This window comes from Vicugna pacos, chromosome 10 (assembly GCF_048564905.1).
Source record: "Vicugna pacos chromosome 10, VicPac4, whole genome shotgun sequence".
Taxonomy (NCBI): Eukaryota; Metazoa; Chordata; class Mammalia; order Artiodactyla; family Camelidae; genus Vicugna; species Vicugna pacos.
In genome coordinates, this window is record NC_132996.1 from 31264986 (window position 1) to 31291368 (window position 26383).

The 26383-nt window shown below is 39.6% G+C and overlaps 1 protein-coding gene and 1 long non-coding RNA gene across 13 annotated transcripts in view; one reads left to right on the top strand and one right to left on the bottom strand.

Moving 5' to 3' along the window:
- Window positions 1–26383, top strand: part of SYT9 (synaptotagmin 9) — a 293034-nt gene that overhangs the window by 179985 nt on the left and 86666 nt on the right. For all 12 annotated transcript variants that reach the window (XR_012076565.1, XM_072969414.1, XM_072969415.1 and 9 more), the window contains one exon: window positions 1052–1598. Coding sequence is in view for 11 of the 12 variants with exons in the window: in XM_072969414.1 (XP_072825515.1) it covers window positions 1052–1598 (547 nt within the window). In the remaining variant the exon portion in view is untranslated. The remainder of the gene's footprint in view (window positions 1–1051; window positions 1599–26383) is intronic.
- LOC140698706 (uncharacterized) lies at window positions 687–3061 on the bottom strand. The gene is made up of 3 exons (XR_012076566.1): window positions 2869–3061; window positions 2659–2768; window positions 687–2323 (listed from the first exon to the last, which is right to left on the bottom strand). It is a non-coding gene; the product is annotated as an uncharacterized lncRNA (long non-coding RNA).

Genomic DNA, 26383 nt, shown 5'->3' on the forward strand with positions numbered 1-26383 from the left:
TACCAATCCCTTAGTGACAGCTTGACTGTTCCCTTTCGCCTCTTGGTGTAGAGAGGCTGTATTAATTAAGTTATTAAGAGATTGCAGGAAATACAATATAACAGCTCTGAACTCTGAGCCAAAAACAAACAAAACTAACCTTAAAGACAACTTTGTATGTGATGATGACTTCTCTCAGCTGGTGAAGATCCACACAAAATAAGGCAGGTTTCTGAGACAATTTCAGGGAAACTTTTAACCTAAACCAATAAGCTTACTGGCTGAAGAGTAGAGTCTGTTAGCAAGTACTTAATTTGCAAATATCAGCGTCCATCCTTGTCTAACTGAATCTCCATATACCTTTATAGTAGCTTACCTTTAATTTTTATGCCCTCAGTGTTTATTACAGAAATCAAACCTTTCCTCCTCATCCCTGATCACCCATGTGGTACAGCAGAAGCATAGTCACCAAGCTGGTCCTTGCATCTGTCAGAGTCAACGTAGTCTACTACAAGCAGACCCATCCTGCCATGTACATTTCCAAAGGAGCGAAAACCATTTTCCTGTGATGAAATGATTTGATTTGAACCAGTAAGAATGTGCATCCTTATAAGGCTAAAAGCCAGTGACAGGGGATTCTATATAATTTAGAGAAAGATCCATTCTTCTTAAGAGAACACAGAGCTGATGATTTTAATTTCAGGATATTAGATACCTAGGTGAATAATTTTATTTTTAAACCAGTTTGTACAAATCTTTACCTCCTACCAGCTGAATAAGCTTCTTTAATGGCACATGAGACGGTTTAGAAAGTGCATTAAACCTTTAAAGCTCCAAGGTCACATGCTAGTAAGTTCATTTCCTGCTGCCAGGCCTCGATTTTGGGCTTCAAGCCTTGGGGTGCAGCTGACTCCATTGATGAGCGTTTTGAATTTAGGCCAAAAAAAAAGAAGGCCCATAGATCTAAGCTTTTAACAGTGCGTAACAGTCTACCTACATCCCAGGCACACGTTTCTGAAAGACGCGGAACTAATGAGGTTATAACTTTGTTCTCTCTCGTTCTTCACTCAAGGCATAATTCTATCCGAAGACAACTCAACCTGTCAAACCCAGACTTCAATATCCAACAGCTTCAAAAACAGGAACAGTTGACTGGAATTGGGCGAATTAAACCGGAGTTATATAAGCAGAGGTCGCTGGATAATGATGATGGAAGAAGGAGTAACAGCAAAGCCTGTGGGAAACTGAACTTCATTTTAAAATATGACTGTGACTTAGAGCAGCTCATAGTGAAGATTCACAAGGCTGTCAATTTGCCCGCCAAGGACTTTTCTGGGACTTCAGATCCTTATGTCAAGATTTATTTGCTTCCCGATCGGAAAACAAAACACCAGACTAAAGTGCACAGAAAGACGCTGAACCCTGTGTTTGACGAAGTGTTTTTGTTTCCGGTTCCCTACAATGACCTTGCGGCCCGAAAGCTTCACTTCTCTGTCTATGACTTTGACAGGTTCTCTCGTCATGACTTAATCGGCCAAGTGGTGGTGGATCACTTCTTAGACTTGGCTGATTTCCCCAGGGAGTGCATCCTTTGGAAGGACATCGAATATGTCACCAATGTGAGTCTAACATCTCTTCATTTTGGGGGGCTTACTGGTCAGCATACAGACAGATTGCTTACACCTTGTTTTATTTGCGGGAGGAGGCAGAGTACCAAATTCATGTTAGTGGCCATAGAGCTCTTGCTTCGAACCTCCTTGTACCTTTCCATAAACAAATCTTTCATAATATTCATTTTGCAGTTTCCAAGAATTACTCATGAAAGCAGTATTAAAGAATATTGTCTCTCTTCTGTTTTCTAATTCTTAGCTATTCCCTAGTAGACACTAGATATTTTCTGCCCTGTTTACCACATGTTCTTTAGAGCTCTCTAGGTTGGCTGTGCTAAGTGGGTCCTGGCATCCTTTAACTATAATCTGCGGCTAAGAGACCACTGCCTGACTCTCTGAGAGCATTAAGCCCTTGCCATGTTCTCAGGTCAGCTCAGCAGCATTTCCCATGATCAGATCTTCAGCTTTAATCCCAGAACTGAGAATGATTGAGAAGAGTAGGCACCACTTTATAAAATACAGAACCAAAGTTACAAGGAGGTCAGTCTGATCTGTAGATATTGGCAAAACTAATCTATACAAGGTCAAATCCTATTTGGAGCTCAGGAGAAAGGGCAGAAGTGCTATGGAGTGATGCTATATATCTATGTTTACATTTAACACAAGATTGCAGTGGAGATATTTTTCCTCCGTTTACATCCCTCTCACTATCCTGCAGAGGTGTATTGATGGTCCTGAAACAGAAAGGAAAATTGGACTTTCTTAGGTGACTCTGATATTTTAAGGCCACTTGTTTCTTATCTCTGTCCATATTCACTCAGGCAACTTTGTTAGCTCATCTGCTGAGGGCAACATAGTTCTCCTCTGCCCAGTCATCCAAGACACTAAGCACCATAATCCTTACTCAGCTTAGATCGGCTTAGATGACCCAGCTTGAGTTTGGATTCCATTCATGAAAGGCTCTCACTCTGTTCAGGAAGAGAAGAGAACACACAGAGTCTCTGCCCAGTGACCAGATACCCACACTGATACTCTCTCATCTCAGCCCCTTTTGTGAACAGGGACTCACCCACACTTTGGCTGTTCCAAGGGACACCTTCTCTTCACAGCTTTGTGATGCCAGAGCCAGCTTTGTCCTGCTCCTCAGATAAGCAGAGTGTAGCATAGAGTTTTAATGGCCTGTATCATAACGATGAGGAAAGAAAAGGAGTTGGAGAAGGTGCAGAGAACACCAGGTGATGAAACTAAGGTGATTTGGGTGATTGGGTAAAGCACAGACCTCTTCAAACCTGAAAGGTTGTAGTATCTGTAAACCCCAAAACAAATGCTATGGTAGGCAGTTCCCCACCGCCAAACTCAGGAGGCAGCATTATAAACTTTAAAGAAACAAAAGCGAGCAGGCTGCTGATACTAAAAGACGAATGGCTCAAGAATGAACCATCTCACTAGAGTATTTACCAAGTCCCCTTGGATATCAGCTGAGACTCTACCGGCATCAGTGATGAGCCTTGGTAGAGAGAGGTTGGTCATGTCAGCTAGTGTGACATCATTTTGTATTTTGTGACTAATGCATTCCATAAAAGAGCTGGAGTGGTTATTAGAAATCTCAACAGGGATCCTGCTGTGAGTTGCCTCCTGGAGACTTTGTGGAAAGAGTAACACAAGTGCACGGTGGCTGATAGAAATGTAAGTAAGGCCGATCCCTGGTGGGGAGGTCTCCTAGAGAAGTTTCCCATGGGATGGGAGCATAGAAGGGCAGCTTGCAGAGGCCTTCTGGCCCTGGGATCACTGCCATTTAGCGCTCTCCTGTGACTAGTTTTCCATCCACTGATGGAGAATCCTGGATTTCCATAGAGTTGAGTAGAATGTGAACCTATCAAGAAGGAAAACTGATAAGGCCTTAAAATTCTCAGTTGTTTCCTCAGGCAAACAATAAATATTCTGAGCTTTGATCTAGGTCTTTGGGTAGCCAGCAGGAGAGAGGAGGTCCTGAGAATGGAATTACAGGTGGTTTCATAATCTGCCGTTTTTTTAAATTGCATTTAAAATTTATTGTATTTTGCTGTTTTGACTGTACTTTTTTGAATGGGACTTTGTACAGAGACTGAGAATGAAAGTGTGAGATTTACCAAGGTTTCATTTTTATAATGCAACATGTATGTAACAGCGTCTGTAATGTACACATACAGATTAATGAGGGAATAATGAAATGAACAGATATGGCCCACCCCTCAGCTGAAGCGGAGAATACCACCAGGTACTCTGGTGATGGCCCAGGGGTCGCCCTCCTCCATCGTATTCTCTCAGCCCGTCCCTGACAAAAGGAAATCACTATCCTGAATTTTATTTGTAAAGCAATATATTGTTCAGTTTTGTCTGTTTCTGCTTTTCAGAGCTCTTTTTTGACTTTTTTTCAGTCCACGGTGATTTTGACATTTAGCAATAGAGATGAATGGAGCTGTGGTTCATGTATTTTTGTTACTGTATAAAATTCCGCTGTGTTATGTATACAAATTAGCTTTCTTGTGTTGATGATATTTGGGTTGTTAATTAGTTTTTTTCTGATTCTGAGTAATACTGCAGAACTTTTTGGTGCACGTCTCCTGGTTCACATGTGCAATAATTTCTCTAGGGTGTATCCCTGGTAAACGTAAGGTACCCATGCTTTCAAATTTTCTAGGCAATGCCTTTCTACCGTGGCTATACAGGTTGACCCTCCCATTGTGAGGGATGACCCTAACCCTAACCCCAAACCTAGCCCTAACCCAGTTGCTAATGCTCTACATTCTCACCCACTCCTGCAGTTACCACACTGTTTAGTATGTGTGCATGCATGCACATAAAATGGTTTATGATTTGTATATTCTTGGCTGCCAAGGTTGACCGTCTTTTGATAAGTTCATTGGTTACTCATATTACCTTTCTTGCTAAAGTTTGTTCAGCACTTTTTTCTGTTTTTTTGTTTGTTTGTTTGTTCTCTTTTCCTTGTTGATCCATATATGTTCTTTATACAGTCTGGATGTGACTCCTTTGTTGGTTGTGTGTATTACGAACATTATCTTTATGGCTGTCTTTATACTCACCTGATGGTGTCTTTTGATCAATAGAGGTTCTTGTATTTAATGTAGTAAAATATATCAGTATTTTCTATGATAAGTTAGCACTTTTGTGTCTTGTTTAAGAAATCCTTTCCTACTCTAGGTCATAAAGATATTTTTCCTATATTTTCTCTTAGACATTTTAAAGTTTTGCCTTTCCTAATTTTGATTTTAATTCATGAGAATGAAATGTGAAATGTAATATCGACATCCTGTATTAGCTCAAGCTACCATAACAAAATACATAGGCTAGATAGATAGCTAAAACAGGAATTTATTTCTCCCAGTTTTGGAGGCTGAGAAGTCCAAGATCAAGGTGCAAGCAGATCTGGTTCCCAGTGAGAGCCCTCTTCCTGGCTTGCAGATAGCTGTCTTCTTGATGTGTCCTCGCGTGGTGGAGAGAGCAACCTCAGGTCTCCCTTCTTCTTCTTATAAGGATGATAATCTCATCATGGGGGCCTCACCCTCCTGACCTCATTTAAACCTAATTACCTCCCAAAGGACCCACCTCCAAGTAGCATCACACTATGGGTTAGGGCTTCAACATAGGAATTTTGGAAAGACACAAACATCCTGTCCATAAGACATCCATACTTCTTTTTCTTTATAGATAACTAGTTTTCCAGTGTATTTTCACAGTAATCTGCAGTGAATTGCTGTATAGGTTTCTATATCTGAGGAATCTGTTTCTGGATTCTCTTTTCTGTTGTTCTATTTGACTATTTCTACGAATAGCGCAATTTGCAAATTACTATCCTTTATGATAACCTTCAACATCTGGAAGAGCAGACCATCTAGCCTTCTTTTTCTTCAGTTCAGTTCAATCTTGGCTGATACTTGACCTTTCTCATAAGTGTTAGAATCAGATTGTCAAATTAAAACTTCTTTCCAGGATTTGTTTGGACTTCTATGAAGTCAAAAGATAAATTTAGGGAAATTTTACATCTTTTGTGATATTAAGTCTTCTATTTATGATCATAGTTTATCTATTTAATTCTCCTTTAAAGTCTTGCACTCAAGGCTTATAATTTTCTACATGAGGATGTCTTCCATATCTTTTGTTAGTTTTATTGATAAGTACCTTATTTTTGTTATTTTAAATAATATCTTTTCTAAAATTGCATTTTCTAACTATTGGTGCTATATAGCGATACAGTAAAAATTTTGTGTATTTATCTTCCATTTGGCAATTTTGTAAAAAATTCTTACTTATAATTTGTAGACTCTTCTGAATTTTCTTTGTCAGTAATCAGTCATGTGAATTATGATAGTTGTGTTTGTTTCTTTCTAATCTGTATACCTTTTATTTTTAATTTGTGCACAGATTAGGATTTCCCATATAATGCTGAACAATACTTATGGTACTTGTCATCTTGATTTGTTCCTTATTTTAAATGGAATGTCTCTAACATTTCCATTGAGTATGATTTTGCTATAGATGTAGTGTGGATGTCTTTATCATATTAAAAATATATCCCTGTATTCCTAGTTGACTAAGCCTTTTTTTAAATTGAAGTATAATTGACATACAATATTGTGTTAGTTTCAGGTGTACAGCATAGCAATTCAGTTCTTTTTTTCTGATTATATTCCATTATAGGTTATTATAAGATACTGAATGTAATTCCCTGTGCTATACTATGCTATTGCTGTTTGTCTATTTGATGTATAGTGTTTGTATCTATTAAGCCCATAATCCTAATTTGTCCCTACCCACCCCTCTTTGGTAACCATAATTTATTTTCTATCTGTGAGTCTGTTTCTGTTGTGTATATAGATTGATTTGTATTATTTTTTAGATTTCACATATAAGTGATATCATATAGTATTTGAAGTATATGACTTACTTCACTAAGTATAATATTCTCTAGGTCCATCCTGGTTGCTGCAAATGGCAATATTTCATTCTTTTTTCTGTTTGAATAGTAATAACGTATCTTCTTAAGCCAGTTTTCTGTTGATGGGCACTTAGATTGTTTCCATATCATGGCTATTGTAGATAGTGCTGCTCTGAACATCGGGATATCTGTATCTTTTCAAATTAGTTTTCCCTTTTTTGTCCAGATATATATCCAGGAATGAGATTGCTGGATCATATAATAGCTCTATTTTTAGTTTTTTAAAGGCTACTCCATACTGTCTTCTATAGTGTCTGCACCAATTTACCTTCCCACCATCGGTGTCTAAGGGTTCCCTTTGACTAAGCCTTTTTATCACAAAGGTCAGAAAAGGCCAGAAAGGTGATGAAGATCATTCATTTTATCAAATACTATGATCTTGTGGGGTTTTTCTCACTTTAATCTGCTATTTTGGTCAATAACATTGATTATTTTTAAAAAATTTTAGCCAATCTTATATTCTTAGTATGGTCCAGACTGGCCTTAGTATATCGCCTGCTTTATGCATTGCTGATACTTTACATCTGTGCTCATGCGTGATACACGTAATTCACCTTCTTAGATGGCCGTTATCTGGGTTGGAATCAAGGTAATTTTTGATTTATAAAATTAGTCGGGAGAATTATTTTGGATGCCTTCCATTTGTTCCTACTCCATGCTCCTGGAGGCTTTGGGATTTTTGTTTTTCTTCAAACTGAAAAGAGCTCCCTTAGTCTCTGGTTTCTGATTCGTTTCACAAAATAAGGAAGGAGGGGAGAGTGAGGTTAGGATATTTATTCCCCAAGATGCTTTCCTTAGAGTATAGCCTGGCAGTAACCTTCACCTGAAAGCCATAGTCCCAAATATATCTTTATTTTGCTTCTGTTCTTAGAAGATCGTTTTTCTGGGTATAAAAATGGGAGGGCAGACATAAAACTCAGTTACTCTGATTTTGGCATTGTAAAGTTATCATTCCATAGTTTTCTGACCTTCAGTTGCTTTAGAGAAGTCAACATTTAGTCTAATATTAATTCCGTTGATGTAATTTTTTCTTTCTTTCTTACTCCTCTCAAGATCTTGCTTTCCTGGTTAGTGTCCTGTAGTTCAACATTGCTAAGTGAGCGTTTCTTTTTTTATTTATTTATTGGGTTTCTTGAATCTGAGATTGTTTCCTTTCATGAGTTCTGGAAAATTCTCAGCCATTTACTTCTTTCCATTTGTAGAGCATTATTTGCTGCATTTTCAGATTGGCCTAATATACTTGATAATCTTTTTTTAACATAATTTCAATTTTCTCTTTTTATTTCTTTTACCATTTTCTACATAGTTATTTTTATATTCTGTTGCTCATAATTCCAAAATTAATGCAAAGATTATTAAGAATAATAATGCAGATTATTAGGAATAAATCTGATTCTTTTGTTTGGCATTTCCATTAACTCGTCATGCCCTGTTGTCTCTTGGGTTTAGCTATTTGTGATGATGAGCTCATCTAGCTTAGAGCTTTATCAGTAGAAACTTGGAAGCTTTGGGTTTAAAGTGCATTCCTTCAGAGATCATTTGTGGTTGCTTTTACCAGGTAACTAGGTGAACTACCAACATGGAATCACTTTAAACTAAATTTTGAGCTTGAGGGTTTTGGACGACAGCGGTAGGGTGAATATAGACTCCAGCTGTGTAAATACAGGCTTGTATTAATGGTTAGAAACTGGCTGGGTAGTTTTTGCTTTACCTAAATTAAGTCCAAGACAGGATGTATTTCCAATGTCTACTTTAAGGCAGAACTTCTGTTTTGTTTATCCTTTAAGGATGTAATCCTCAGTCTTTAAGACGCCAGCATTATTCTGGATTCTCCCACAGTCCTCGAAAACGCAGGCACTAAGCTGCCAGAGATTCACATTTACCTCCTTTTGTGCTCCAACTGCACAGCTTACTTGCCTCTGCAGATTCACACTTTTTCATTGTTTCTGGCACTAAAAAATTCCATTTCTGTCCTATCAGCTCTACTCTGCGTTAAAAAGGATTTTGTAATCTAGTATTTTTACTTGGAGGAGTTTCTGTGAACATCCACCCTGTATTGGAAACAGCGTGTGCCAAATTGCTCAAAGCCTGTTCAAAAAGAGCAGTTTTTACTTGTACTAACTAAATAATGATCTATGTGTATAGATAACTATCAGTTATTCACATAAATAATAATATACGTTAAATGCCTTGCAGTCAAATAGCCAGAAAGAGCCCTAAGAGGTGCTATAATCTAAAATCCTCATGTAACACATGCAGCTGAGGTGGCAGGCCATTCAGAGATTCAGCCAGGGTCACACAGCTGAACGGTGGCCAAATAGGACGTAGAAGAAAAGTTTTTCATAGCCGTTTCAGTCTGTTCATGAAAAGGTGTCTCAGAATTATCGTGTATGCTGGTTTACTTTCTTTCCCCTCTGTCCCTGGTTAGCTTTTACTAAGCTTTTAGATCCCAGGCTAAATGCCACTTCCTTGGAGAACTCTTACATGAACCCTGGCCTCGGATGGGTTTTTCTGGTTTATGCGCCTATGGTACTCTACTTCTATCCCTACTCGTCATGTCTTTCTTGTCATATATCTAAGACTTTGAAAATGCAAGTTTATTTATTCTTATGTTATTGTTATTACATGAATGATGTGTATGTTTTATTTAAATTTTTTCTAATTGAAATATAATTGACAAACGACATCTCAGTTTCAGGTACACAACATCATGATTCAATATTTGTATATATGTCAAAATGATCAGCAGAATAGGTCTAGTTGATATCCGTCACCATACATAGTCACAAATTTTTTTTTCTTGTTACTGTACTTTCTTTTATGTATTTGTTGAATTTTCTTTCTTTTCTGTTAGACAGTTCTGTGAGTGCAAAGACTTTACCAGTTTGTTCACTACTGTGTGCCTACCCTGTAGAATTGTGTCTAGAAGTGATAATGAATAAGCCCTTGCTGAATGAAATAAAGTTCCTCACTAGGAACTAATTTGGCGAGGCTCTGGGGGCTGGATTGGTCAGGAGATGTTATATGGAGCTGAATCCATTGACTAATTTTTTTTATTGCTGTTGTATTTTATTTCTCTAAGGAGATTGTAAGTTTTATAAATGTTAGCAGTCAAATAAAAATTAATCCTCACACCTTCCTGAGAAGGAATAAAAAGTCAGTTATTGAGTGTAAAAACGGTAGTTTAATTAAACCACTCAGCTGTTGAAGCCAGATCAGTCAGTAATAGTATAGTGTATTTTTTGTGGGAAAGACACTCTTTTAATCTTATGAATTTTAAACCTTACATTTCCACCAAAATTGAACTTTGTGAATGGTTGCAAAATCCAATATATTGCAGTGGCTGATTTAGGAATTTCCCTGTTCTGTCTGCCGGGACCCTGGGACCACTTCTAGACCTGATAACTCTGGATCCCTAGAACCACTCAGGGGAAGGAAAAAGTATTCAGGGAAGCCCAGGATGCTTGCTCCTCACAGTTGAATGCAAATGTGTCAGGCATTCTCTGGGACTGAGGAAGTTTGTTAATTTAATCCTGTTTCATTCCGTTACACCATGAGGCCTGAGTTGTTATCATATGATTCTATGGCTTTGTCACATCCAGCAGTGTCCTGGTAGATATGTTAACAACTGACTGGGAGTGGAGGATAAGAAGGGGACCTGATTTGTAGCATTTGCGTGTTTCTGTGGTGTAAATACTCCCAGCAGGGCTGATTTCAAGCTACCAATGTGACATCACTTAAGCTGGAGTTGGTGAAAGATGCTTACATTGGCTCTGGCAAACTGGTGCCAGCTAATAGGAGCCTCCTCCAGTACCACTACATGCAGTGCTGAAAGAACTGGGGCTGCATGGCTAACTGATCCTAAGGGACCAACAATTTGAAAAACCCCACAGAAAAGCACTGGTTTCCAGGTGACAACAGAGAAGCCAGTTTTCTTTTATAATGTGGATGTGGGTGGAGTTCGGCCATCACTGGGATCTAATAAGCTGTGTCTTCATGAGTGCCCACTGAATCCCACCCTACCATTTTTCTTATTCATGATCCCTCAGACATGGTATCCTCTCAACATCTAGATTATTCAGGAGTGAAAAGCAGTATTGCTGCAGAACAGAAATCTGACGGAAGGGATTAATAAAGCTACAGGTCTCTGACAAATTGGCTTTGATAGCTTTTATCATAGTATAGGTGCCAGAACAAAGCATTTGCTTTTTTTAATGAAATATATGACACATACAAAAGTATATATAATGTGTATGTGTTACCAAACCAAAGTTGCATCCACTTGCCTGACGTGCAGTGAAGCCAATCTACTGACACCGGGTTGTGGTGAAGGAAAGTACAGCGTTTATTGCAAGGCACCCACCAACATGTGGGGCCAACCAAGGAGAACTGGCAGCTCAAAAAGTCAGAAATCCCTTATGGCTTTTAGGGAAGTGTTTTTATTTTTTTTAATACTTTATTTATTATTGTATTATTTTATTATTTTCTTGGTGGGAAGGTAAGTAGGTTTATTTATTTTTAATAGAGGTACTGGGGATTGAACCCAAGACCTTGTGTGTGCTAAGCATGTGCTTTACCACTTGAGCTGTACCCTCCCCTAATAGGGGAAGTGTTTTTAAAGGCAGCATTAAGAATGATGGTTGTAGGGTATCTGATCAGCTCATGAACATTCTTCTGATTGGTTGGTGGTAGGGTATCAGGGTGGTGTTTCAGGAATTAACATCATCAACCTTCTGTTTCCAACCTGTCTGGGGTCTGTGTACTTGTGGTCATCATACAGATAACTTCTTTTACCTGGCGGGGGTTTTAGTATCTGTAAAAAAACACTCAAAGATATGGCTTATCATATTATCTATAGCCCTTAAGAAGGAACTGAAGTCCTTGACTTTGTTTTATGGCCAAAGTATTATTTTCTCTTGTTTGACTGTTTTTCTCTGTTTCTCCATTTTCTCATGTCTCTGATTAAATTCACTCTTTGAAACTCAGGAAAGACCTAGAAGGCTGAAGCTTTTCTACAAGCAAGAGGCAGGGGACATGGTGGGGTGGGGAGTCTATGCCTAGGGAGATACCACAGGGTCCTTTCTGATTTCATATGTATGATTTTAAAAAATAATAAAACACATATCAGTCAATCCAGAACTTAGCTGAAGAAAGAGAATGTTATCATTCTCTTCAAAGCTCCATGTGACCCTTCTCTGTCTCTAAACTCCCTCCTCCACATAATCAATATATTGAATTTCATATCTATAATTCCTTTGCTTTTAAATCATCTTGCCACATAAGCATAGGTTATTCAGTTTTGCCTACTTGTGAAATTTATGTGAAGAAATTATGTTTTATGTTTTCAGCAAACTGTTATGTTCAGTATTATGTGTATTGAATCCCTTATGTTTACCTACATACTGTAGTTCTTTTTGTGTGTGTGTGTGGCGGTGTGTTTTACCATTTCATTGTGTGCTGTACCATGATTTATCTAGTCTCTAGTCAATGGTTATTTGAATTAATTTAAGTTTTTTCCATTTTAGAAAATGCTGCTATATGTCTGCTGTTTGTATATGTCTCCCGGTTATTATGTGCAAGAATTTCTCTAAGATATATGCCTTGGAATGGAGTTGCGAGATCAAAACACCTATATCTTAAGGTGGTCTGACCAGTTTACAATCCCAGCAACTGTACATGAGCCCATCATAGTCTGTGTCTCGCCAACACTTGGTATTGCTACGTACTCTAAGTCTAATAAGGTGCCCACAGATTCTTTTGGGTTTTGTGCATTGATAGTTATACCATGCATGAATAAGTACAGTTCTGTTTTTCCCTTCTTCCCTTTTTGAGTCTTTTGACTTCTCCCCACATCCTCTTTGCTTGCTTTATTACATTTATCAGGACTGCCAGTACAAAGGCCATTAGAGTAATCCTTGGCTTGCTCCTGATCTTGAAAGGAATGCTTTGAATGTTCACCAGTAAATAGGACATTGCCTGTAGACTTTTAAAACCTGAATGGGTATTGAATTTTTTCAGAAGATTTTTGTTTATCGAGATGATCATATCATTTTTTTAAATATTTTTATTGATTTATAATCATTTTACAATGTTGTGTCAGATCATATCATTTTGGTATGGGAAGAATATTAACAAAAGATCACCCTCTTGGCAAGTTTTAAGTATAAGACAGTGTTATTAGCTCTAGGCACAATGCTGTATAGTAGAGCGCCAGAAAGTATTCATCTTGTATAACTGAAACTTTAAATATCCATTTCAGGTTATAAATTGCCCTTGAAGTACTGCTTTAGCTGTATGTCAGCAAATTTTGATACTTATTTTTGTCATATCATTCTGATCTAAGTGTTTTCTTATATCAAATATAATGTTTTCTTTGATCTATTTATTACTTAAAGTGTATTTTTAATTTTTATGTTATATATTTTTAAGATGTTATTTGCTCTAATTTAATTGGAATGTGATCAGATAATATGAGCTATATTTTACAGGTTATTTAATATGTATTCAGAGTTGTATTATGTTCTCTTCCACTTCAGTTTTTATAAATGTGCTATATGTGCTTGAAAAGATCTTGCATTACTGACAATCATATCTTGATTGATATTTTTGTCAGTATGAAATACAGTTATGGAGAAAACATGTTCAGAATCTACTATGATAGTAGATTTTTAATTTTTTCTTGTAGTTATGTTAGCTTCATACATATAGTTATGATATTACCCCATTTTATATCTTTCTGGATATTTAAACCTTCTACCATTATTTAGTGTCCATCTTGATGTGGAGAAATGGTTTTTGCCTCAGGAGTAATTTGTCTGGTATTTGTAGAATGATACAGTCTTCCTTTTAGTTGGTTTTGTCTTACGATTTTCCTTTGTTCTTTTACTTGAAACTTTCCTATATCCTTATATTTTAAGTATAAACACCATAAGCAAGGTATGACTGGATTTTTTTTAAAAATCCATTCTGTCAATTATTGACATTTAACAAGTAAGATTAATCTATTTAGGTCATTGTAATTATTGATGTTTTTGGATTATTTCTACCCTTTATATTGTGCTTACTTTAGTCCTGATATTTTTTCCTGTTTTGCCTCTTTTTGAGTTGAGTTTTTCTTCCCATTTCACTTTCTCCCTTTCACTAATATATAAGCTATACCCTCTATTTCTGTTTGTTTAGTAGTTTCCTAAAAGTTGTAACATGCATGGTTAGTTTAATAAAGTAAAAAGTTAATCAGTATATTAAACCTTCTCCAAAACTCTACATATATATATCTTGGAACCTTCGACTCCAGTCACTGCCATTTCAGATAACATGCTATTATTTGCCAGTATTTTACTTCTGTCTTGCCTTGCCTTTTGGCATCCCTCAATTACACATTATAATTAATGTTTTATATAGTTAATGATTGTTTAATTTGCCACGTATTTACCACTTTTCTTAGTTTATCATTTCCTTAGGCTTTCTTTATAGATTATTTTTCACATTTAGTACATCCTTAAGAAATTCCTTCAGTAAAGAGTCTGTTGATGTTAATGCTCTCAGTTTTTATTTGTCTGAAAACATCATTATTTCACATTACAATTTAAAAGATATGAGTATACAGGTCTTATATAGATAATTTTTATCAACAATTAGTCTGTTAGCTGCTTGCCCCTAAACTCTTGGTTTTGAGAAAACAGCTGCAGTATAATTATAAGATGCTTTTCTTTTCTCTATGTCATATTTAAGATTTCTCTCTTTGTTTGCAACTTGGGGATGATATGAATGGTGTGGATTTTTTTTTAAGTATTGTTTATCTTGCTTGAGATTCAAAAGATGCCCTGAGTCTGAGGATGAGTTATATTGATTCTGAAAATCCCCAGCCACAATCTTTTTGAATCTGTCTTTTCCTGACACTTTTTAGCTTTTCCTCCTGGAAATCCCTTACTTTTAGACCTACTTATTCTATCTTCCATGTTTGTTGTTTGTTTACTCTTTTTTTCTATTAATGATGCATCCCAGGTAATTTCTTTAGCTCTATCTTTCTGTTCAGTAACTCCTTCTTTAGCAGTTTCTAATTAGCTATTTAATGAGTCCATTGAGTTTCCCATTTATTAATGTAATTTTCTTAACTAGCAGCTTTATTTGATTCCCCAAACTTTAGTCATTTGTTTAATCACTTGATCCTTTTCCAGACTTTTTTGATGTGTTTTCAATTTCTTTAACCTTGTTGATTTACTTATATAATTTTTTAATCAGATAATCATGAAGTATATGATTCTAGACATCACTTCTGTGTTTGAGATGAAAGTAAAGTGTCAAGGAAAAATGTCAGTGTTTTCTACCTCTAAAACTCCTTTCCTAACAATCACACTTAATGTCTTCAACGTATTCTGTTTCTTATTGGCTGAAGCTGTGACATCTAACTAGCCTCATATTCAAGGAAGGTATTGAAAGCATATTTTTCAATTTTTCAACCTGTATGCTGGAATGTGGTCAGATGAAGGGGCTAGAAATGGATATTAAATTAGCTAGTCTACAGTGTCTGCCCCAGTGGCATAGAAGGAGATGCTCAGGAATATAACTGAACTCTTTTATATTGTAATTATGGTGGCGGGTACCTGACTCTTCACATTGGTCAGAACTCATAGAACTGTAACAAAACAGTGAATTTTACTCTATGTTAATTAAATGTAAATTAATATAAATTTAAAAATCACTTTTGAAGGGGAAAATAAAGACAATTAAAAAAATCTAATGAAAAGAATCAGTAAAGGTAGAGTTTGAAGATATGAGCACAAAGGGTATGATAATCAATAGTGAAAGTTCCCTGAAAAGGTAGGAGACAAGATCTGAAATTCCAGTAGATGGGTTGGCTATAGATAAACAAAGAGACATTTTCTTTGTTATGGGGATTAATGTGGGAGGAGTTGTGTGGGAGCAGATGCAGGTAAGGTTGTAGATTTGGAGATGTGTAGTTGAAGATAAAGCATAAAAACACATGTACCAAAGGGATGGCAAAGGGTTTTAATCCTGAGGACCAACTCTAATCAGCTAGTGGTAGCTGACTAGGGGGCTGAGTTAAGAAGGGTCAAGAAGGCAGAATCAAGGCTCAGCAAGTGAGAAGACTAAGATCCAGTAGCAATGTCTGCCATTAGTTTTGGACAAGCTACTTCCCTCTGTTATTCTAGCTAGTTCCCTCTAATTGCTCAGTCATATATTTGTTCTGAGCACACACTATTCTCTTATCTGCAGTGACCTTTTCCCACTCCTCTCCTCCCTGTTCAACTAAATGTTACTCATCTTCGAAGTCCTCCTACGCTTAATCATCACCTCATTAGGCAAACCCTCCTTAGATCCACCCAGAACAGATTAGGTATCCCTTGTGTGTGTGCCTCTTCACACACACATCACGTTGAATTGTATCTGTGTATCCTTGCCTATCCCACTAGACTAGGTGCTCCTTCAGGGCAGTCTGTGACTCTGTCTTCAGCACTTAAGAGGCGATGCTAAATGCATTTTAAGTGAAAGGAAGGAAGGAAGGAAATAGCTCCAATATAGTGTGTGTCTTAAGAAGGATTCTCTCAAAGCAGAGGCTGAGAAGATTCTTGTGCTGTGATTTGTTGAGGGACTTCTCTCAAGTGAAATCCTTAAGGAAGTAAGGAGAGAAAAAGATGGGGGTTCAGCTAAAGCCTGTCCTGAGCCTGATCCCACAAGGAGCCATAGCGCATGAAAGGCAGCGCCTAGAGACCCCACCCTGAGACAGTGGGGGCTGCCTTTTAACGCTGTGTTAGTTTGTCAGTGGCTGCTGGCCACCCCTGGGGAGAGGGTATAACTTGCCAGTCATTTGTAAGGTAGCTCCCATCAGTCAACAGAAGTCCTCCCAAGAAGGATGCAGCCTTGAGCTGTGGGCAGCCAACACTCAACAGCAGCTAAGGCGTAGGTACACCGGCCTGGTAAAGGGCGCCTAGGCGGGGTCTACTGAAGTATGATAGAACAGAGCAATGGGAAGGGGGTTTGGGGGACCCAGGAGAGACTCTGACTCACATGACCTCTGACATATAGGGAAGTGATGAAGGAGAGAAAGGACCCTCTTCCTCCCCCCCCCACCCTCACCCTATGCACTCCTTTCCCAGCCAAGAGTCTGCTTGCTGGCTCGGCATGGGTACCAAAGGCAGGTGTCCACGTAGCCAGCTGGGTGCTTCTGAGAGGCTGGCTTTGCAGCGAGCTAGGGTGGGTTCCACTTGGTCCCCCCCTTACACAGTCAGATATCTTGATGGATGAATACACTGGGACAACCCAGTTCAATGAAAAAAATAATCTGCAGACCTGGAGCATCTGAAGGAGAACTTCATAGAGTTGTCAAGGACGGCAATTTCATCTCTGAAGAAAGGTGAGACTGGTCAGGTAGAATGGCCCCCGGGGACCACTGTTAATGATCTTCTACCTGTGGAAGCATTATTGTCCCAAATAGTGAGCCAGTTTGCTGACAGAAAGCCTTGTCCCATGGATTGGCATTTGCTTGCTTGGAAAATGAGTTTTGAGCCTTTGGAGAATCGAAGTAGTCCGTGGTATTTACAATCCAGCCTTACTGTCCAGTAGCTAAGTGGAGTCTAATTCTGACAGATGGCTCTCAAGGGAAATTTTCTTTCAGATTGGATTATGCTTCCAAGCTGAAATGCTCTAATTAAGGGGAGTCTATAAACATCGCAGGGAGGGAAAGGGAGGGGAAGGTAGGCTGTTTCTTAGGAAGCTGTTTTGGAAAATAGCCATGTTTGCAATCTTTATCCTCCCAACCCCACATGCACAGCTACACTGAGAATCTAGGCCACCGCTTTGCTGAAAGCATGGTAATGTTGGATCAGTCGTCAATTTTCTGACCTTTCTTTCCTGAAGCGAGGAGCCCTGACTTAATTTCCTACAAGGTCCTGCCTCTCCAGTCTTGTCTCCATCTGGTTTCATCCTTTGATAACTTCCATGTTAACTAACTTTGGAACTGTTTGGGGGTATAGTTTCCAGAATAATTGTATCATTGAAATGAACATGACTGATCTTTTAAAAACCCTGATTGATCTCTCAATTTAGTGGTGCTAAACATCACTAACCGTTCTTTTATAAGTCTAATACTTTGGTTTTAACATATTTAATACTGAGGATTCCACTCTCTTACCTCTCTTAATTCTTACCAGTTTGAGACCTAAGTAGCTATAGGAAAAGTCTACTTGGCTGTCAGTTATAGGATGGATTTTGCATGAGCAGGGTGAGAAAAATCTAATCTGGAAGTCAAGGAGTGAGTTCTTGGTTAGGAAGTGAGTTCCAACTCTGTCTATCATTTATTCCACAAATGACTTTGAATACCTACTATGTGCCAGGCAACATACTAGGAATTAAGTACATATGGTCCCTGCTCTCTTGGAGCTTGTAGTCCTGGGAGATAGAAATGTGTAAAGAAGGGACAGATAGTAAACAAAAATTTGCACAGATAATGATTTACATGTGTTGTTGATGCTATGAAGGAGACATAGGTGAGTGCTGCTTTCAAGACCTAACCTTAAAAAAAAAACACCAAAAACCTAACCTAGCTTGATGCCTCAGAGAACGATGCTTGGAAAAGAGAAGATAACATTGAATCTGAAGCTAAAGAAAGGTTAGGAGTTCACCCAGAGAAAGACAAAGTCCCAGCCAAAAGGAATTGGCATGTGCAAAAGCCCTGAGACAGACAGGAATAGTTTTGGCAAGTTCCAGGAGCAGAAAGCACAGAATGGTTAAAAAGGGGGAAACAAGATGGAACTCGGGCAGAAACAAGAATAAGTAAAGCCTTATAGGTAAGACTAAGTCTTTGGGTCCTGATTTTATGAGTAATTTTTGAAGGATTTTGAGCAGCGACACAAGTAGATTTATGTTCTTAAAAGATCACTCTGGCTGCAGTTCAGAGAATGGACAAGAGTGGACAGCAAGGAAAGTGTCAGGTTATTGTAGAAGGCCAGGAGGGAAGTGTTGATTTTTCTCACCAGAATGGTGATAATAAACAAGGAGGAAAGTAGCAGATTCCAGAGTTCTTTTTTTTTCTTTTAAGTTTTATTGAGGAATAACTGGTATACAATAAATCGCATATGTTTAAGGTATACAATTTGAAAGTACCTGACATATGTATACATTTGTGAAAAAGTCACCACAGTCAAAATAGTGACCATATTTATCACCCCCCAAAACTTGTCTTATGCTCCCTTTGGGTCCCCCTCCTCTCTCCTCTCCCTGCCATCCATCCTCCAAACCTCAGGGATCTGGATTCTGTCAGTGTAGATTAGTTGGGATTTTTCTAGAATTTTCTATACGTAAGAACCATACCGTATGTTGTTTGTTATGTTTAGCTTTTTTCAATCAGAATAATTATTTTGAGATTCATCCACGTTATTGTGTGTATTAATAGTTCAGTCCTTTTATGGCCAAGTACTATTCAGTTGCATATATATACCACTATTTGTTTATCTCTTGCTCATTTGGATGATGATTAGTGGATTATTTGGGTTATTTTCAGTTTGAGACTATTACAGATAAAGCTCCTGTCAACATTCACATGCTTTGTATGGTAATATGCTTTCATTTTTCTCGCATAATTAATTAGTAGTAGACTGGATGGATCCTGTGGTAGGTGTATGTTTACCTTAAGAAACTGCCAAACAGTTGACCAAAATGGTTATACCGTTTTACATCCACATCAACAGTGATGAAAGTTCTTGTTGCTCTACATTCTCACCAGCACTTGGCAAGGTCTTTGATTTTAGACATTCTAAGAGGTGTAAAATGGAACCTCATTGTAGTTTAATTTGCGTTTCCCTGATGACTTAAGATATAGAGCATCTTTTCATGTGCTTGTCTACCATCTGTTTATGTTCTTTGTTGAAGTGTCTGTTCAAATCTTTTGTCCATTTTTAAATCAAGTTGCTTGCTTTCTTATTATTGAGTTGTGAGTGTTCTTTATATATTTTAGATGCCAATCTTTTATGCAAATATATGATGTGAAAATATTTCTACCAAGCTATGGTGTGTAGTTCCATTCTCTTAACATTGTCTTTTGAAAGGAAGAATTTCTGAATTTTGCTCAAGTCCATTTTCATCAATTTAGTCCTTTCCAGAGTGTGCATTGAGTGGCATATCAAAGAAATCTTTGCCTCATTGAAATTTATACAGTGTGATTTTCTCCTATTTTCTTTTAGAAGTTTTGTACTTTTAGCTCTTACATTTGTGAGTATTACCTGCTTTAATTTTAATACGTAGTGTGAGGTATGGATTGGAGTTTGGGGTGGGTTGTTTTTTTTTGTAAGGTATCCAGTTGTTCTAGTACCATTGTTGAAAAGACTATGTTTGTCTGTGTAACAGCCTTTTGCACTTTTGAAGAAAATCAGTTGATCATATATATAGGTCTATTTCTGGACTCTGTACTTTTCCATTGCTCTATTCATTTGTCTTCACTCCAATACCATAGTGTCTTGATTTTAGCTTTATAATAAGTCCTGAAAGCAGGTAATGTAAGTAGTTTTGGTTATTCTAGGTCCTTCATATTTCCACAGGAATTTTATAGCCAGGTTATCTGTTTACACACAAACACACACACACACACACACACACACACACATACACACACACAGTTGGAATTTTGATTAGGGTTGCATTGACTGTAAGATCGATTTAGAAAGAATACACATCTGAAAAATACTGTCTTCCCAGTTACAATATATATCTCTCCTTTGAATACATCTTTTTATTTCAGTAACGTTTTGTAGTATAGATCTCTGTAGCTTTCTCAGTGTTCATCTTTCTCCTCTCTGGTACTCTGCCCTGTACTCTAGATGGAGTGGACTTTCCAGACTCCCAAGTCCATTTCCTCAAGTCAGGGTCCCACCTGGGCTCTGTCTTGAAAACTCTTTCCAGGTAGTGAGCTGGGGCAATCATAAGACACCTTGTTTGTTTCCTGTCATTCAGGTACCACTTACCTTCATTGCCTGATGTCCAGTGTCTTGTAAATCATTGTCTGATATGCTTTGTCCAGATTTTTAGTTGTTTAAGATATGAGGGTAAATTCATTTCCTAAATCTCTGTTGTCAGAAATGATTACTTTTTTGTGAGACTTGAAGATTAGAAAGAGTAAAAGATGATTTTTTGGTTTCCAGCGTAGGCAGCCTCAAGAAATGTGTTGGTATTTACTGAGATAAGAAGCATTCGATGAAGAATAGAGGTTTGTTTTTTTTTTTTTTGGTGTAGATAAGATCATACGTTACATTTTTAACATATTGAGTTTGGACTTCCTGTGAAATATTCAAATATGAAAAATAAAAATGCAGTTGAATATCCCTGGCTGGAGCTTGGAAGCAGGATCTGAGTTGGAAATATGAATTTGTGAATTGTCAGCGTATATTGTTTATAGTATTTGAATCATTGGGGTTTATGAAGTTACTTAATAGAGAATCTATTATGAAGAAGGAAAGAACATGGGATGGGATCAGATCCTGAGACCTTAAGGTAACCTAAAGTGGGACAGCCAAAGAGGCAAAAGTTAAATTGATGTTATATCACAGAAGTCCTTAAGGCATGTTTCAAGAAACCCTGATTGGGCAGGTAGGTCAAAAGCTGCACTGTTATCAATTAATAAAGGACTGAAATAACCCATTGGATTGTAGACATGAAAGTCATTGGTGACTCTAGTAACGGAAGTTAGTGGTAAGGATAGAAGCCAGAGTGGAGTAGACTGAACAGCAAACAAGAGGAAATGGGGAAGGCAAAGTGTTCAAAGGGCTCTGTGACACCTTTGGCTGCAAAGAGGAGAAAAGGGATTGGAATTAAAGAGGATTCTGTCAAGATGGGAGGGCCCAGACATTTTAGATGCTGACAGGTAAGAGCCAATAAAAGAGGATGAGCAATAGAGGGCGCCCTGTGGCCAGGAGCCCTTTGGAAGGTGAGAGAGGGTGGGACCCAGGCAGAGTTGGTGGGACAGCTTTGAATCAGACACTTCCTCCCATGTCACGGGAGGGAAGGAGAGGCCCCATACAGGCAGGAAGTTACATTCATTCGCATCTGGTGGCTCTGTCTCTATGACGTGAGACAGAGCTGTGTGCTGAGAATGGGGCAGAAGTAGTCCCTTCCCTCAGGGAGTTAGTGGTCCTTTGGGATGGACTGGTCTGGTGATTACTTTTATAGTGACCACAAAATGCAGCTTGTTAAACCCAGTCTCACTTTAGCTTTGGTCTATTTTAAACTTTAAGAGGTATTTTACTTTTTAAAAATAATTTGTTGGCTTTTCCCTTTGTTAGGTCATATGCTCCGTAGAGAAAACTTGAGCAAAAACAGAAGGGTAGGTAATCCCGAACACCAAGTCACCCGTACGTGAGGCAGTCCCCTCTGACCGGAGACAGGCACTGTTCGTGTCTGGATATATCTTTCTTGTTTATTCTATATCCATGCCTCTTCATTTGCAATTTGTACACGGTTCTGACATGATTTGACCTGCTTGTTTGCTTTCTTTTGTTTAAAGGAAGCAGCAGGGCACACAATTGTGTCCTCTCCATAGGTGCTGGGGCCCCTGTCCCTCAACAGCTGGACAGAGCTTGGCCCACTTCGTCCCTGTTTCCTGCTGTCAGGGCTTCCCTGGCAGCCAGGCAGCCCTGGGCAGACACGCAGCCAGTGCGTAACCTTCAGAGGAAGCTTGTCTGGCTTCTTCTCTCTGTGGAGGTTGAGGGATCACAGTCATTGTGTCCAACAGAGAAGCCAGCACTGATCAGGTAGCCGATCCTACTTTAACAGAGTCTTGTGAAAACATTCCAATCAAAGCAGGGTAACGCTTGGAGGGCCAGGTGCTGGGGGAGTCTCGTGGGTGGCTTCAGGGACCTTAGGGCCGGCATCTCTGCAGGAGGGGATGCTGCTGGCACCAGGGAGTAGTAAGGATTTTTGCCCGGCTGTAGTGCTTCCCCCAAGGCCTGGAGGGAAGGGTCTCATTGTTCTTTCACAGCAGGATGTGGACAGCAGCCTATTGAGGGGATGGGAAGCCAAATGCCAATTTTGGAGTTTTGCCATGTTGAGACAGAGATCAGCAACTCAGTGAGAGCAGGGCACGAGGGGATGGTCACAGCACAGTGAAGATTGGTTCTTTCAACAGACATTGCAAGTTGGGCCTGACGCTAGGCACTGGGATGCCCGTAGAAATGGAAGCGGGAAACCACAAGCTGGCGGAGGCTATGTCTGTGCCATCAGAGCAGGAAGCTAGCTCCGAAATCGTCTCTAGCTGTGTCTATTCCCTTCTCACCCTGAAAGAGGGTAAGGGAAAACGTTTCCTGATAAGGGGCGTTCCTTAATACCTGGGTTTCATATTCATAGATGCTTTCAGAATGAAAAGGAACACTGTCAGTGTAGGCGGAATCCCTCATCAGGTCATGCAGTGTTTAATAACATACAGTTTGACCATACTCTTACAGAAAAAAACAGGGGGTTCCCCCCTTCAATGTCATACATGGGCTCTAGGAAGCCACCCGAGAGTCTTGTGTTGGCCTCTGCACCAACCCCGTCACCCTCCCTGGTGCCTCTTCATCTGTTCCCAAAAAGAAATGTCACCAGATGGCCCTGCAAATGTCACCTGGCCGTCAGCATGGCTTAACGCAAAACAGGGAGGCATCAGAGAATCTGATCCATAGTTCATTTCCTTCATTTTAGGTCGGTTTTGGCCCCTTTACTAGGCATTTAGTGTTCTGTTAACACACTGGGCAGGACAGTAAGGTCACAACCAAGCTGTTAGGAAAGAAGCTCACTTTTGCATTTAATGGGGAGGGTCCAGGGACTCACAGATCGCGAACATTTTGTAGGAACCCCTCTTTTGCTAGCATTTAACGCCAGATTTTACTGTCCTCTGCTTCATGAACTGCAGGCTCCCTCAGCACTCTCAATACCTTGAGCTATTTTTAGTATTTAATCCCATCTAGGTAGCAGAGCCATCAGACCTTCTCCTTCTCCTTCTCCTTCTCCTCCTCCTCCATCTCCTCCCTCCTCCTCCCTCCCCCTCTCTCCTTCCCTTCCCTCTCCCCTTACCCTCCCCTCCCCTGCCCCCCTCCTTTCCAGATCTGGATTTCCAGATTTTAGGAATGGCGTCCCTCTTTTTGAAAAATGGCCTTTTCTTTTGCCGTCTCTTAGAGTTCACACCCAACCAAAGGCATCGGGTCTGGTCCTGGCTCTGGTCTGTGTATTTTTTAACAGTAGCACTTAAAGAAAAGTAGCGGAATTCGGTTTGGCTGATCCTGGAGAAAGAAAGAGAAGCTAAATCCAAGCTGAAGAGGTTACAGGGCCACAGCTGGTGGTGGGTGGGGAGGGGTAGTGCTGGCCGCTCTGGCAGAGGGACCAGACACCCTGATGTGGTTTGAGCCCCCCACAGCTTTGGGGGAGTGACCTCCAAAGTGGTCATAAAATTCAGACGTGGGTATGGGATAGGAAATTTCAAGTGGGTCCCTGCCCATTATCACCACCATTTGCCTCATGGGGTGGGGGGTTTAAAAACTTCTAGCAGGTGGTAAGGGGTGAGGGAGGGGGAAAGGGGGAGTTATTGATAAAAGGATAGTGTCTGAGATGATGCAGAAACTCTGGGAATGGGATGTGGTGATGGTTGTACAACATGGTGAATATACTTAATGCTACTGAATTGTACACTTACAAATGGTTAGAATGGCAAATTTTATGTAATGGATATTTTACCACAATTTGAATAATATACAAAAAAATAAAACACCCTCTACTAGGATATAAAGAAGACGTGGACCCAGCAGCAGAGAGCCCAGGCCAGAGTGCTGAGAGCTGTCCCCTGCTGGGCACGGGACAATATCCAGGAGGAGGATGGCGCCTCCTGGTTTCAGAAGAGGCCCAGGTGGTGAGGGTGGGGCTTCCCTCAGCTCCCGGAGACCTGGGCCATCACCCCACCAACACCTGTGCTAGCAGTTCACCCATTCTGTTTCACTCTCTTCCCCTATTGCTCACTTCCCTCACTATCCCTGTGCAAAGTTCTCTCCTGGGTACTGAGTACACCTATTGGAAATACAAAATAGGACAAGAATCCAAGTTTAAAAAGAATTTTCTTTCTCATAAATCATCAGTGTAGTCAAGGAACAGCTGCATGTGGTCGTGCCCTCAGACTCTGGCCACCGGGGCTGAATTCCCAGTTTCTGCCAGAGGAAGAAGGGGACTTAGGAGTAATGCACACTCCTCGGTGCCAGACCCTGGTCTTACAGCTTTTATGTGTTTCCCGATTAATCTTCACAATAGAGAGACAGGTATTGTGCCCATTTTACAGAAGAGGAAATTGAGGTATAGAGGGATTCATTAATTTCCTAAGGTCACACAAGTAATAAGGGCTGAAACAAAGTTTGAACATCAGCCTATTTAAAGCCTCTGTTCTAAAACCTGTGCTTTATTCATTATACCACCCTTCGGCATGTGTGCCATAGTATAAAAATATGCTTTGAACAATGCCTTCATTAACTCTGGAATAAAAATGAGTTTGTATCATGATTTGTGTCTAGCACGCTTCTGAGAGCTGCTAGTATTTCATCACAGATCCCCTCCACCGTGTGAGTCACTCATGCCCCTGGGACCTACCCATCACGCTGTGTCCTCCCATTGTAGTTTCTGATGACTGGATGATACATCAGATGCTGAATAAGGGATGGGCTGGCCAGACAGTGGTCCAAAGAACTAATCAATAAAGGATGCTAAAACACTGAAACTATTCATCAATATTTCTCTCCAAGAGAATATTACATATGGTTGGAAATAATACTTTCATAAGCCCCTGAGGGAGAGCAGTGACATTCCCAAATAGCTCAGATTGTAATGAACACTCCTAACCTGTCTTCTGAAGATGTAGGTCCAGTTAACTGCAAGCTTCAGCCTTGCATGTTCAGATGATCGAGGGAAAACCAGCATTGCCTCCAACAACCTTCTTTCTCTACCCATCAGAATAGCCACCTTCTCTTCCAATAAACTCTGAATAGATCTTTATATGATTACCAGTTTGAAGGACGGCCAAAGTCAGTTCCTGCCTGAGCTGCCTGCGTACATTGGTCTGTCCTGCAGGCCGCCTCCCTGTCTCAGCCCACTTCTGCCTTGTAGACGCGCACCCCTACATGCAGCCCTGTGGCTGGGGCTGACTCCCTTCATCTTCCTTATCCAACTTCCAACCTGAGAGCATGACTTTTCCAGAAGATAAGAGGGCGGGGCAAGAGGGAGGAAATACGAGCTGTATGCCTTTTGACACTGCGCCAAAAACAAGCAGATAAACTTCCATCTTCTACAGACTTTTCTAAATAATGTATTAATTAACCACTTGTAGCAGATTCCCCACCCTGACCCCATCGCTAACCTTCCTCCTATTTGGGAGTGGCGGTCTCTTATGGAGTGGGGTCGGGGATGGGGTCGGCACCAGCTTGGGAGTGAAACCAGTGATTTTGATGATCTGATGCTCTCGTTGCACACACATCCAGATCCAAGTGGCCACCTTAAAAAGTTCTGCTTCCACCTGAACAGCCAGAGTTTAAAAAATAATTTTTAATGTTTTCTTTATTTTGCACATTGAAACAAGTGGTCTATAGTGCCTATTTCTTAACAGTCGACTCTCCTGAACTTTAGTGGGGAAAGGGACTAATAATAGCTCGGTAGTCCCTAAGATCTTTAGGACAAGTGAAGTATTAACCGTGTGTCATTTGGGGCAGTGGTTACATTTTCAAGAGGCTGCCATCTGCACTAATTGGCCAGGGATGTGGCTGGCCAGGGTCAAGTTCCCGCAGTC